Source organism: Curcuma longa, chromosome 21, assembly GCF_044706935.1.
Source record: "Curcuma longa cultivar G26 ecotype Majalengka, Jawa Barat chromosome 21, ITB_CL_G26_1.1, whole genome shotgun sequence".
Lineage (NCBI taxonomy): Eukaryota > Viridiplantae > Streptophyta > Magnoliopsida > Zingiberales > Zingiberaceae > Curcuma > Curcuma longa.
Genome location: NC_133881.1, coordinates 4,075,679 through 4,088,486, shown reverse-complemented (window position 1 = coordinate 4,088,486; position 12,808 = coordinate 4,075,679). Strand labels below are relative to the sequence as shown.

Genomic DNA, 12,808 nt, shown 5'->3' with positions numbered 1-12,808 from the left:
TTCGAAAAAAATTAATTTATTCAATTTTAATCGAATGGTCAGTCCCCAGTGATACTCGAAGGTTCCACCGATAGGGTATGGCTGTCCTGTTCTTTATGGTGAGTAGTTCAGAAAACAGTGTTGCTACAGATGCAATTTTTACTACTAACACCGTGGAAGCTACCACAGAGAAAAGCAAAGGTTGGATAAAAAAAGAGCACATGATCATTATCCGCCTTGGCCCTGTTCTTGCCCCCAAGCACATGATCATTATCCGCCTTGGCCCTGTTCTAATATGGTCGAACTTCTTGCAGCATCTTCACCACCCTCCTCATTGATGGACGATTGATTGGGAGAGAGCTGGCACAGAGTAAGCCAATGTTCAGTACCTTCAATATCTCCTGCTTGCAGCACATATCAAGCTTCAGATCAATCACATGCTCAATGCCCTTCTGTTCTATCATACTGCACACCCACTTCACGAGATCTTTCTCGCCGTACTCTGGATCAACGGGCAGTTTCCCAGTGACCAGCTCGAGAATCACTACTCCAAAGCTGTAGATGTCACTCTTCTCGTTCACTCGGAGTGTATAAGCATACTCTGCAGTGGTAAGCATGGAGGATCGTGAGGTTTTTCAGTTGATTAACAGAGTTTCGGAGAGTGACAGACCTGGAGCAATGTATCCACGAGAACCAGCAATCACAGACATGGATTTAGGCCCCTTCTCGACGACCTCAACAGCTTTGGCCACTCCGAAATCAGCTACCTTTGCTCCGAACTCTCCATCCAGCAAGATGTTGTTAGACTTGACATCCCGGTGCACGATCGGCGGCACGCAGTCATGGTGCAGGTAGGAGAGCCCCTCTGCAGCGTCCAGCGCAATCTTGTACCTCGTCGGCCAGTCGAGAACACTCCCTTTGCTGCCGTGCAACAGGTCCCCCAAGCTTCCATTGGGCATGTACTCGTACACCAGCAGCTTATGATCCTTGTGAGTGCAGCAGCACCAGAGCTTCACGATGTTCTTGTGCCTTATGTTGCCTAGTGTCGCGACTTCTGCTTCGAAGGCATCGTCCATGGAGGCCCCGTTCATGTTTGCGGCCTGCGTCTTCGATGCATCCCACAGCTTCTTCACTGCGACGGTCTCTTCGTTGCTCAGCACGACCTTGTAGACCTTCCCAGATGCGCCGCTGCCGATGAGGTTGACCTCGTGGAGGGAGCCCAAGATGTCGTGCTCGCTGAATCCTAGTTTGTGGAACGACTTCAGCGTCCACTTGGACTTGTCCATGGCTTTCTTGTACTTGCGGTACTTGCAGGTGAACCAAGCAACGCCGGCGGCAAGGACTACGCCGGCGAGGATAAAGACGTACCACAGAAGACAGAGGTATCCATAGTGGCTGGTGGTGGTTCTCCCTGAGGCAGGGCAGAGCCCTGCCATGTCCCAGCACAACGCCGGGTTGCCCAAGAAGCTGCTCTGGAAGGCCTCGTTGGCAAACACGGACGGAATTGCGCCGGAAAGCTCGTTGTTGGAGAAGTTGAACCGGCTTAGCTTTAGGTTCTGGAGTTGGTCCGGGATTTGGCCGGTGAGATCGTTGTTGGAGAGGTCGAGGTAGTTGAGCACCGGCAGGTCGCCAAGCTCAGGGGGTACTCCGCCTGTGAAGCCATTGTGGGCGAGATTGAGGTCGCTGAGCTTCTTCCACGATTGGATTTCTCGGAGAAGCTCGCCGGAGAGAGAGTTGTTGTGGAGGTCGAGCCGGCCTAGATTGGTCAAGTTGCCGAGCGTGGCAGGGAGCGGTCCGGCGAGCTGGTTGTTCCCAGCGGCGATCTCTTGCAAGTTCACCGCAGCTCCTATCTCTGGGGGGATGATGCCGGAGAACTGGTTGTCTTCGATGAGGAGCGACGAGAGGTTGGCTGCACTGGAGATCACCGGAGAGATGCGGCCGGACAAAACGTTGTCTCTCAAATCAAGCAGAGAGAGATGCGGCAGCCCCCAGAGCCCGCTGGGAACAGGGCCGCTCAGGGCGTTGCTCCGGAGCCGAAGGCGGTTCAGCGTCCAACACCGTCCGAGGCCGTCGGGAACTCTGCCGTAGAAGGAGTTCTGTATCAGGTGCAGCTGCAACAGTACGCCGCGGTCGCATATGCTCGCAGGGATCTCCCCGGACAGCGAGTTCATCGACAGATCCACCGTCACCAGCGGTGTCGTCTTTCCCAAATCCGCTGGGAGGGAGCCATTGAGCTGGTTCTCGTAGAGGCGGAGATCGGACAAGCTCTTGGACCGCGCGACGCCGGCAGGGATCCCACCGGTCAGCTGATTCGTGTGTAGGTGGAAGCTCTCGAGCAACGGCGCATCAAAGATGTCGTCGGGGAGCGGACCCTCGAGCTGGTTCAGGGACGCGTCGAAGCGACGCAGCGCGGCGAGCTTACCGAGGCCGCTCGGAATGCGACCGACTAGCGAGTTGTCGTACAGCTCGACCTGGGTTAAGCCAGATAGCCCGGAAAGGAACTCCGGGACGCCGCCGCGGAGGCGATTAGAGGAGAGGTCTAGGTAGGCGAGCCGTGAGAGTCGGCCGAGCGACTGTGGGATCTCCCCGTCAAGGTTACAGTGGCCGAGGGAGAGCGTCTCGAGATTGCGGAGGTTTCCGAGCGACGCCGGTATGCTACCAGCGGCGAATGGGTTGTACCGGAGGTCGAGCACCCGGAGCGTGAAGACATCGCCGAGGAAATTGGGGACGGTGGAGTTGAGCAGGTTGTAGACAAGGGCCAGCGTCTCGAGGCGGGGGAACCGGCCGAAGGCCTGTGGGATGCCGCCGGAGAAGTTATTCGAGGAGAGATCCAGGTAGGTGAGGTTAGGCAGCGCCGCGAGCGCGCCGGGAGCGGGCCGACGAGGTTGTTGAGCGACAAATCGAGGACGGACAGGGCGTCACAGCCGGCGAGGGCGGCGTCAGCGAGGGAGGCGTTGATGTAATTATCGGAGAGGTCGATGGAGGCGAGGTGGGGGAGGTGGCAGAGGGCGGAAGGGAATGGGCCGGAGAGGTCGGCGCCGGTGAGGTTAACGTCGGTCACGACTCCGGAGGTGCAGGTGACGCCCTTCCACGCACAGGGCGTATCGTCGCTGGCGTTCCAAGAGGAAAACGCGTCGGGCCGCGCCTCCAGGCCGCGCTTCGCCTCCAGCAAAATGCGGCCTTCTTGGTTGAGCGAGGAGGCGCCATGGAAGAAGAAGAAGAAGACAGAGACGAGGAGGAAGAGGAGAAGAAGGCAGCGAGGTGCGATCATGGCGTCTGTGTTCATCAATTCCTCCGTTTCAAGGTGGAGAAGCAGAGGTAGAAGACAACATGGCGATCGAGGATCTCGTGCATGAGTGACTGTGAAGCATGATGGTGATAATTACGGAGGCAATCAGGCAAGTGGTGACACAAGTCAAGCTTTGCTTTTTGTGACAAATATTTATTTCTAGATTTGTGATCTAGATGCTGGTTTTTCCTAAAAAATAATCTAATCAGATAATGCCACGTGGACAAGATTTAAATTTATGACAACAATTTCGAATAATCTAATCAATTTGTCACAATTTCAACCTCATATTGTTAAATGAATAAATAAATATAAAAAAAATAAACCTCAGATTGTGATGGAAGTGGTCGCCGGTCTAAGTGGACCAATAGATGTTAGATGGGTAGCTGGATGTCATGCCTCCGTTCTTCCACGTGGCGGGATAAATAGCCTAATAATTGTAAATGTGCATAAATAAACTATTAACTATTAATCAGATTATTCTCTGATGCATTTGCATCTGTTTAATAAATGTAACCTAAATTGATAATTTTAAATTAAAATTACTCAATATATTTGTGCAAACATATATTTCCGTTCTTAACAGAATGAGGATGGACCGCATTTTGACTAAACTGACCATTAAAAACTTAATCAACTTTGAACAGGAGAGTCAATGAGCTGTGCCAAAAGGTCAAATTTGGCTGCTGTTAAAGGTTCTCTTTATTATCCGCGTGCTTTTTTTTTTTTTTTTTTGTGTGGCGCCAGTGCGTTGGTCAACCACTTAGTCCTTCAATTTTAATGTACAATTTTTTTAGCCTCTTGATTACATAAAGAGCTCATCGGATTGCCTCGAGGCACAGTCTGATGATAAATTATGTTTGGGATATAACTGAGTTAGTTATGACGTAACAGATTTATAAAAAAAGATAAGAGTTTGAATTCTGAGTGAAGTCAAATAATACCCTTCTGTGTCGTGATCAATTGTAATTTCTCGATTTACCTCTTCACAGATGGTTATGGGATCGACCATATGGGGCCGCTAAGGTGACAGATTCCACCTTTGCAGAAGATGATAAATAATAACTTTTTTAAATGATCAGAGTTTAAATTTTACACTACGTCAATGCAGCTGAGGATCGAAACTCAGAGTTTAAATTTTACACTATGTCATCCAGCTGAGGATCCAGTGCAGCTGGATGGAACGAATTTGTTGTAAGGAAATTATATCGAAAACAAGTTGGGCGGTAGGGGTAGCAGTCAGGAACTTCTTCCCTGTAACAATAACGTCTTTTTGACCTACCAGCTGTAAGGTAAAGTAATCTCTTGACACGTAAGCTTGAATGATTGCCCAACACAGTACGTGGACGTTGAAATTCTTGACTAGGATGCCAAAGGAAGGGTCTTGGTAGCTAACTAAGAGGAGGATATATACCTATGAGATGGATCGACTTGATAACGAAGAAGAATATGATTCATAAAGGAGAGAGAAATCTTTGGGGCATTGCTGAGTTGGTTACGATGGAACAGACTTGTAGAAGAGGACAAGAGTTCGAATTTTGATGAAGTCGAGCAATACCCTCCTCCGTCGTGACCAACTGTAGTTTTTCGATTTACCTCCTCTATGATGGTGGTGAGGTCGACTACATAGGACCACTGGGATGATGGATTCTATTGTTTTCAAAAGATAAAGGAGAGAGAAACTTGTAATTGAATGGAATGGATGTTGATGGATCGATGGATTTGCAAGGACAAAGAAGGCGAACTGACTAGGAAAAGAATCAGGGCTAATTAACGAAAATAATTAATCAATCATCATGTCGTTTATGAGACAAACAAGGTTCATTAGTCATAAAACGTACCATCACTATACATGATGGAGTTGCCCAAAGATTTTTATTTTATTTTTAATAAATAATAATAATTAAACATGTAGATAGGGTATCACTTATCCTAGCTTGTTAAAGAATCTATTAGAGTAGGAATAAAAGATGAAGAAATATTTATTTCTTGATTTGATCCATGAAAAAAATTATTCTTATGATACTAAAATATGACTAGTAGAGATATCGCATAATTAGTCTAATTCACTGAGCCCACACAATCTTCCTATTTTATCTTTATTTTTTTATTTAGTTTATTTTATTCACTAAGTTTGCTTGATTTGTCTAACTCGTTAGGACCACAATGTTTCTTCGTGTTAACATAATTTAGTCAATTCATCTATCTGGCTCAATTTATCATGTTTGTTCCAACCTACCCGTCAAATTATTGAACTTGATCTACTTAGTCTTCCAATATTGTTTAATCAATACAATCCATTTAGCTCAACCCAATTTGCTTGATCCACTCAACCCAAAACCAATAGACCCTCTTGATCCATCTATTCAATTGTGCACATTCAATTCACCGACTCAATTTAGTTCGCTTGAATCCTTTGTTCTATAAGTACTCATTTGTGAGTACCCGTGAGCATCTAGTTTTATTGTTTTTAAAATTTTTTTAGAATTTAAGATTTAGATTAAAGGAAGTGAAAATTGAAAAAAAAAAATACTAGATGCTCACTAGTTGCTTACGGATGGGTATAGGGTAACAAATGGTATCCGAGATTATATCCGGAGTAGCCAACCTCACTTCCTAATCAACCAATCTCAGTTCCTGGATACCCTACCTTACCAATCTCCTTTCCCAAGCAGTGTGCTCGGTATTCACCCAACAACATGCCAATTGGGCTCGGGAAGGCCGCTCAAGACCTGCATTCTCAAGCACTTTGTCTTCGCCCGACAACATCCCAATCAAGCTTAGGAAGGCCACTTGGGACTCACATTCTCCAACACTCATCCTTCGTCCAATAACATTCCAATTGAGCTCAGGAAAGATGCTCAAAATTCACATTCCGAAGTACTAAATCTTCATCTAGCAACATCTCATTCAGATATGGGAAGATCACTTGGGATCTGTGCTCCCAAGCACTTAGTATACATCTAACATCGACCCACTCAAACTCAAGAGACCCACCTGAAGTTAACCAATATGAAACTTGGCCTCAACCTCTAACGATATGACACCCCGATGAAAGGACTAATGCATATGGCCAACACAAGGATGCTAAGTGGAGATTCTTGAGACACATATCAATGGTTGTTTCCCTTTGATACTCTAATCGTCCCTCAGATGGATAGTTGGCATACAAGGGTCGCCCCATGTAGAGATTCTCTCAATGGCTATCGCCTCTTAGTGCCCTAACCACCCCTTATGTGGATAGTTGATGAGTACTTGACATCTCACGTGGAGGCTCCCTCAACGGTTGTTTCCCTTTTGGTGCCCTAACTATCTCTCAGGTGGAGCGGGTGAGTATGTGACATCCAACGTGGAGTCAGATACAGTTCAACAGATGTCCCCATTTTGTGCCATAACCACCTCTCCAAGAGACAACTAGTGGACACATGGTATCCTACATGGAGATTCTTCTCTATCGACTATATAACGACCGATGAATGTAAGTTAAGGTATGCTTTTTTTCTTGGACACAAAGGCAACTCTTCTCCACCAAACTCTATATCTCTAATCCTTTAGATTGTCCTCTCTCTCTCTCTCTCTCTCTCTCTCTCTCTCTCTCATATTTGTGAATTCTCTATCTCGGTTCAGTGCTAACTTGAACGTCGGAGGGCCGACATTGACAATACAAACCCTGTTAACATATATATGTTACTTCACAGGCCATCAGATCGTGGTTAGGAGGATATCGTAGCTCCAACTTTGGAGCATCGGGAGAGGATATATATATATATATATAAAAGGGATGCACCACTTTGATTTTTTTAATAAAAAAGACACTCCTCTTTACTCAAATGTCCTCTAATAGCATTCTGTATTGTTATCTTTAGCCTAAATCTTAAATCAGTTGAGTGTGCTATAGTAATTACGATTTTATAACTACTATATATATATATATATATATATATATAATAGAGTGTTGCTTGGATGCTTTGCTTGTAATTAAGTTTGGCTTGAGTTGAAAGACGCATATATGCTTTAAGAAAGAGAAGGATGAAGGATGTAACTTAAACAAAAGGAAAAGGAATATTCTACCTAATACTTAATATCACGTTCAATAAAGAGTTGGAAGAAGTGAACTACTACTCTACAATTATATTTTTCTCTAATACTAAGTAATACAAATGATTTAATATGTAATTATTGGGCCACTTCTTGAACTTAAACTACACTAATTTGCACACTTGCCTTATACTTAATTAGTGTGTATTGGCATATTACCAACAATATTCCTTGACAACCATTTTTGTCAAAAGTTAGTAAGAAAAGAAAGTAGATATTTCATTAGTGTAATAAAGCACTACAAAAATATTCTCACTTTTTATTACAACATGCATAATAAGGAAAGAGTCTAACTTTGTAAACATGTTCTTCATTTCCTTATCAACTTTATATTATTTAGTTTTTTGCCCAAAACCCCCAATAAAAAGTATTCTAATTTATCACAACTTTATAATTAAGAACTTCAAAGGATTTATTAGTAAAAATAAATTTTTAATAACTTGTAATTACCTTTAGTTTCTCCATTTGTAAGAGGATAAATTGAGACATAATAAAGTTTGAAGGATAACTCTATTAAATTTTTAGGTCCCAAAAAATCAACTTGCATGCTTTCTTTCTTTCTTTTTGAATGGGTGATCTTCTTTTCATCGAAGGTGTTTGAAGTGACTTTGTTCTCTCCCATCAACACAAAAAAGAGAGAACAAAAAATTTCCACCACCCAAAAAAGTACCAATTGTTTGGTTTAGTGGTGAGGTTCAAATTACTCCTCACTTCTTCTTTGTATCCAATTCTATGAATCGATTGGTTTAGTGGTGGGGTTCAAATCACTCCTCACTTCTTCTTTGTATCCAATTCTATGAATCGATTAATTCTAAAAATGATTGATTCGATTTTATAAAAATTTTCTATTGATCATCAAGATAAATCGGATGTGCTACTCCACATCAGCATTCCAAGGTTATCTTCCCACAAAAAAGGAATTAATTCACAATGCATCATACTTAGCAATCGATTCATAATGCCTGATTAACTACGAAAACGTTTTACTACTGCATTGTAACCCTGGGGCAAATCACTCTTCGCATTTGAAGCACCATGATGTGATCAAATTTTGGCCATGTTAAAAAAACATCATTATGTGCTATTAGCACTAAGTGGGATTTTAGTAGCCCATGCAATATAAATTAGAAGAATTATATGATATATTTTTATGCCAAATTTATTTATTTTTAAATGATTTGAATCACATGGAGGCATGCCAACTAGGCCCATTGATTAAAATAGGCCCATTATCATCTAGGTTAATGGGCCTGAATTTGATAAAATAAGCCCACAAGCAATCTAAAAGAATATAGCTATCCTAAAAATATAATTAAATGGATTCAAACTCTTGCTTTGTACTTACTTCACTTACCACTACACTAAGCAATGGTTGATACCATTCCAACTATTTACTCATGAGAGAAGGAAATAGATGGATGAAAGCTCTCATGCACTTGCCATCATCACTCTTCTTTTAAATAGCCCGACAGTGACTGGAGATAGCTTTGTTAGCGATGGGACAGTGAAATTGATTATTCCTGTCATCTCATTAATCATGAGGAGACCTTTCTTAAATGATGACGTGACAGGTGCACTTGATCATCCTTCTATAAACAGACCACTCCACTCCACAGGTATCTCTGGCTCTCACTCGTAACTTTTGACGCTCTTCCTTATTCTCTACTGTTTATCTTCCTCTTTTCGCCACTGCCCCTAACTTGAGCGTCGGAGTGGTCGCGCCGGGGCAACACCCGGCCTTCCTATTGACGTGGTACTGTGTTTGCAGGTTCGAGGCCTCCAAGTTTCTTCGTCTCCCCCCGCTGCTCTTCTGCTTCATTGGTTCCACCCCACGGCGAGCTAGGCCCGGTGACGTGTCCAGGAGCAGTTCTCAACCGGAACAATGGAAATCCCTTCACTTATTATATAACAATGCCAATTGTAGTTCCTCGCGAACAATATCCGCCGACGACTCTCAAATCTTACCATATTACTCGTGAGTATCAAACCATGTCCTCATATCGCCAATTGAGTCAAATGAGTGATTAGATTACCCCCATTTCATTTTTGTTAGGTCTATAATAAGTTGGAGGGATTTATTAGGCCAAACACATTAGTTGGATGAGTTGGTCGAGTTGGTATGACTCAACAAGGCAAGTCGATAAGGACAAACAAGTTGAGTGGGTCGAATAAGTTGATCACTTGAGGAGGTTGGATGAACCTATCTCTGCTTGCTAGGCCCTCTTGATCTATTGCACAACATGGAAAAGTTCAGGTGAACAATCTAAATGAACTAGTTCAATTGAACAAGCTAAGTGGATTGAGCAATCGCGAATGAGTCAACTAGGTCAATGACCAACACAGGTTATGCTAATGAAATTGCTCTAATTGGTGGAGCCAATTCAAGAGGTCAAAGAGTGAGCAATCCAATTTATCAAAATGAGTCGAGCAAGTTAATCAAATGAGTTAGAAGTGCAAATGGACCGATAGCTAGACCTATCATGATCATTAAACACCATAGGAGGGATCATCTAATTAGGATCATAAATGAATTAAATTTTTATGAATAAGTTTGATGTTCGATTTAGTAAAAATTTATTTATATTTATTCAATAGGAATAAAATTAATTAAATAAATAAATTGGAACAATTTATTTATGAATAAAGATTATAAATTATTAATGAATAAAATTCATAAATTATGTTCATTAAGAAAATTATCATCTAACTTATAAATAAATAAACTTACAAAATAAATAAATAATCTTATAATATCAAACTCACTAACAAATCAAATAAAATTAAAAATATAAAAATTTTAAATAATCAAACCAACTCAACCATAATTTCTAAACAAATAAAACTCAAAATAAATTTAAAAAAATAATAATAAAATCAAACTTAGCCATCATTTCATGATCAATATTTAATTTATTTATGTTTCGCATGCATGCCCTTGATTACTTTTTCAGTTTCTCCATTTATTGAGATCCAACTAAACTTCTTTATCATGAATCCCGTGTATACTTTTTATTATTTCTATTTCAATCCATTTAACATATCCTCGCAATAATTTGTTTTGAAAAAAAATAAAATATTCAATAATATTAATGGTTGGTAACTTCTTGCTCTCCACGCGATTGATTAATTATCTAATTATGTACTTATATTCTTTTCAAATAATTTTTTTTATTAAAATTTACTTCATTTATTCCTATCTCATGTTTCATATATCTTCCGGTATCGAGCACTACATTTATATCTTCTAGTTAATAATTTAAATTAAATTCAGTAATATTAATGGCGACGCACCAAGAGGCGGCGGCGGCTGCTGGCGGCGGACATCGTCTGTTAGCCGACGACAACGGCCGACACGATCTGCCGCCGCTGACGGCCCTGCAGCAGGTGTACAAGAACGCGGCTCACCTGGCCAACTTCCTCCCCACCGGCACCGCCCTCGCCTTCCACGTCCTCGCCCCCGTGCTCACCGACGACGGCCGCTGCCCTGCCCCGACGGACCGCGCCATGACCGCCGCCCTCCTCCTCTCCTGCGCCCTCTCCGCCTTCCTCCTCACCTTCACCGACAGCTTCCACGACCCCGCGACCGGCCACGTCCGCTACGGCTTCGCCACCGCGCGCGGCCTCCTCGTCATCGACGGCCACGCGCCGCCGCCGCCAGGTCTCGCCGCCCGCCGCCGCCTCGCGCCCGTCGACTTCGTGCACGCCTTCACGACAGTACTCGTCTTCGCGGCCGTCGCCATATCCGACCACAACGTCGTATCCTGCTTCCGACCGAATCTGTCGGGCGACGTGGGCCGCGCCGTGGCGGTGGTGCCGATGGCGGTCGGGTTCGTGGCCAGCGCGGTGTTCGTCGCGTTCCCCACCACCCGCCACGGCATCGGATACCCTGTCACGCAGAAATCTTGTACCGATGTCTAATTATCAGATCGATATATGTATATCTTACGAAGTAGATTCACTTCGACTTCATGAAAAAGTCAACGTAGTAAGAATCTTTGTCCACCACTGGTCGTCGTATCGTTGACCTCGATCCTAAGCTCCGGAGGAACCGCCGCTGCTGTCGAAAAACAAACATTACAAATTTAGTTATTCTAAATATCCAAAAAAAATATTAAAAAAATGCGTCTGCCGGGAGTCGAACCCGGGTCTATTGCTTGGAAGGCAATTATCCTAACCGTTGGACTACAAACGCTTTGCAATTTTCTTGATCATAAAAGTTTACTCATTCAAAAACTAATTTCTTATTTTTTTGGCCTTGAGAACACGTATTTATTAAGATAACATATATTAAATCTAATTTAAATATTTTATCAAGCAAGAAAAGAAACAAAAGAAAGAAACCTCCTTTTGAATTTTTGCCATAAATCTCAATACACCACAAAACAAGAGAAGGTATCATTGTACACTGCAGCACAATTGGACGTGACAAGTCAAATACATCACGTCATGGCATCAAATCAATCGCATGCAGAAATACTCATTCACATGAACAACTCAAACTGCAGCAAATTAATTAATTAATTAATTAATTAATACTGAATCAGCAGTTTTAGTAGTTGATGGACGAATGTAGAAACTATTAATGGATGTGTACGAGTACTCGACCAACGGTTCATTTGATGGACCGGGTTTATTTGGCGACCGACTGCAGGGTTTATATATAGCTGGTTCAGTCGGATCTCCAGCAGTCTATTGGATGCATGTAGTTTACGTGAAAAAAACTAGAAATATATATACTTTTCAATTTTGTTTTCAATAAATGCATTATATATAAAAATATATATATCATTTTCTTCTTCGTCTTCGTGTTTCTGCTCCCTCCTCTTCGACCTGTCAAACCCACCCACATCATGAACATCTAATCGCCATCTCTCGACTCGACGGATCGATCGACGTATGCATGCAATGCCATGCACCACCTCGGCATGGCAACAATGCCAGCCGCCATGATCATCCTCTCGTTGCTGTTCTTCATGACTTGTGCATGCGAGATCGATGCATAAAGTTGATGTGATGGAATCCGCCTCATGATTTATTGAATCCCTCTGACAGATTGAGATTTCGCAGCAGCTTTATCTAATGCGAGATCATCTCGAATCCCTTCCCCTGTTTATACTTTCTGTTCCCCCGCTCTGACACAGAAAATACCTGCACACTTGCTCATGTTCTCCGTCTCCGCCATGGCTGAGCTCATGAGGAGCTCTGTTCTGTAGCAGAGCGGAACAGAGCAGAGAGAGTTTGCTCTCTGTTTGTCTCCAGGACTGGATAGGAGGCGAGGGCTACTTCTGACACGCCTTGATTCGTCGAATCCCTACCCGTTTTTCCTTTATAAGGCGAGGAGTTTGAGAGCTTGGGCCGTGTTCTTGGAGGAGAGGAGCTCGAGTTCTTTCAGAAGGTGATCTTTTGTGTTTTACTGCGAGCTTTTTGGTGTCTGATTTCAGT

The 12,808-nt window shown here is 43.1% G+C and overlaps 1 protein-coding gene, 1 non-coding gene and 1 pseudogene across 2 annotated transcripts; 1 reads left to right on the top strand and 2 right to left on the bottom strand.

Moving 5' to 3' along the window:
- Nucleotides 1–242: 242 nt before the first annotated feature.
- LOC141814156 (uncharacterized) lies at nt 243–3,371 on the bottom strand (annotated as a pseudogene).
- A 7,265-nt stretch (nt 3,372–10,636) lies between these two features.
- On the top strand, nt 10,637–11,358 carry LOC141814159 (protein DMP6-like). The gene has a single exon (XM_074702114.1). It carries the CDS (start codon nt 10,646–10,648, stop codon nt 11,282–11,284), a length of 639 nt encoding a protein of 212 aa, XP_074558215.1. The 5' UTR covers nt 10,637–10,645; the 3' UTR covers nt 11,285–11,358.
- A 128-nt stretch (nt 11,359–11,486) lies between these two features.
- On the bottom strand, nt 11,487–11,558 carry TRNAG-UCC (transfer RNA glycine (anticodon UCC)). The gene has a single exon. It is a non-coding gene; the product is annotated as a tRNA-Gly (tRNA).
- Between the last annotated feature and the right edge of the window lie 1,250 nt (nt 11,559–12,808).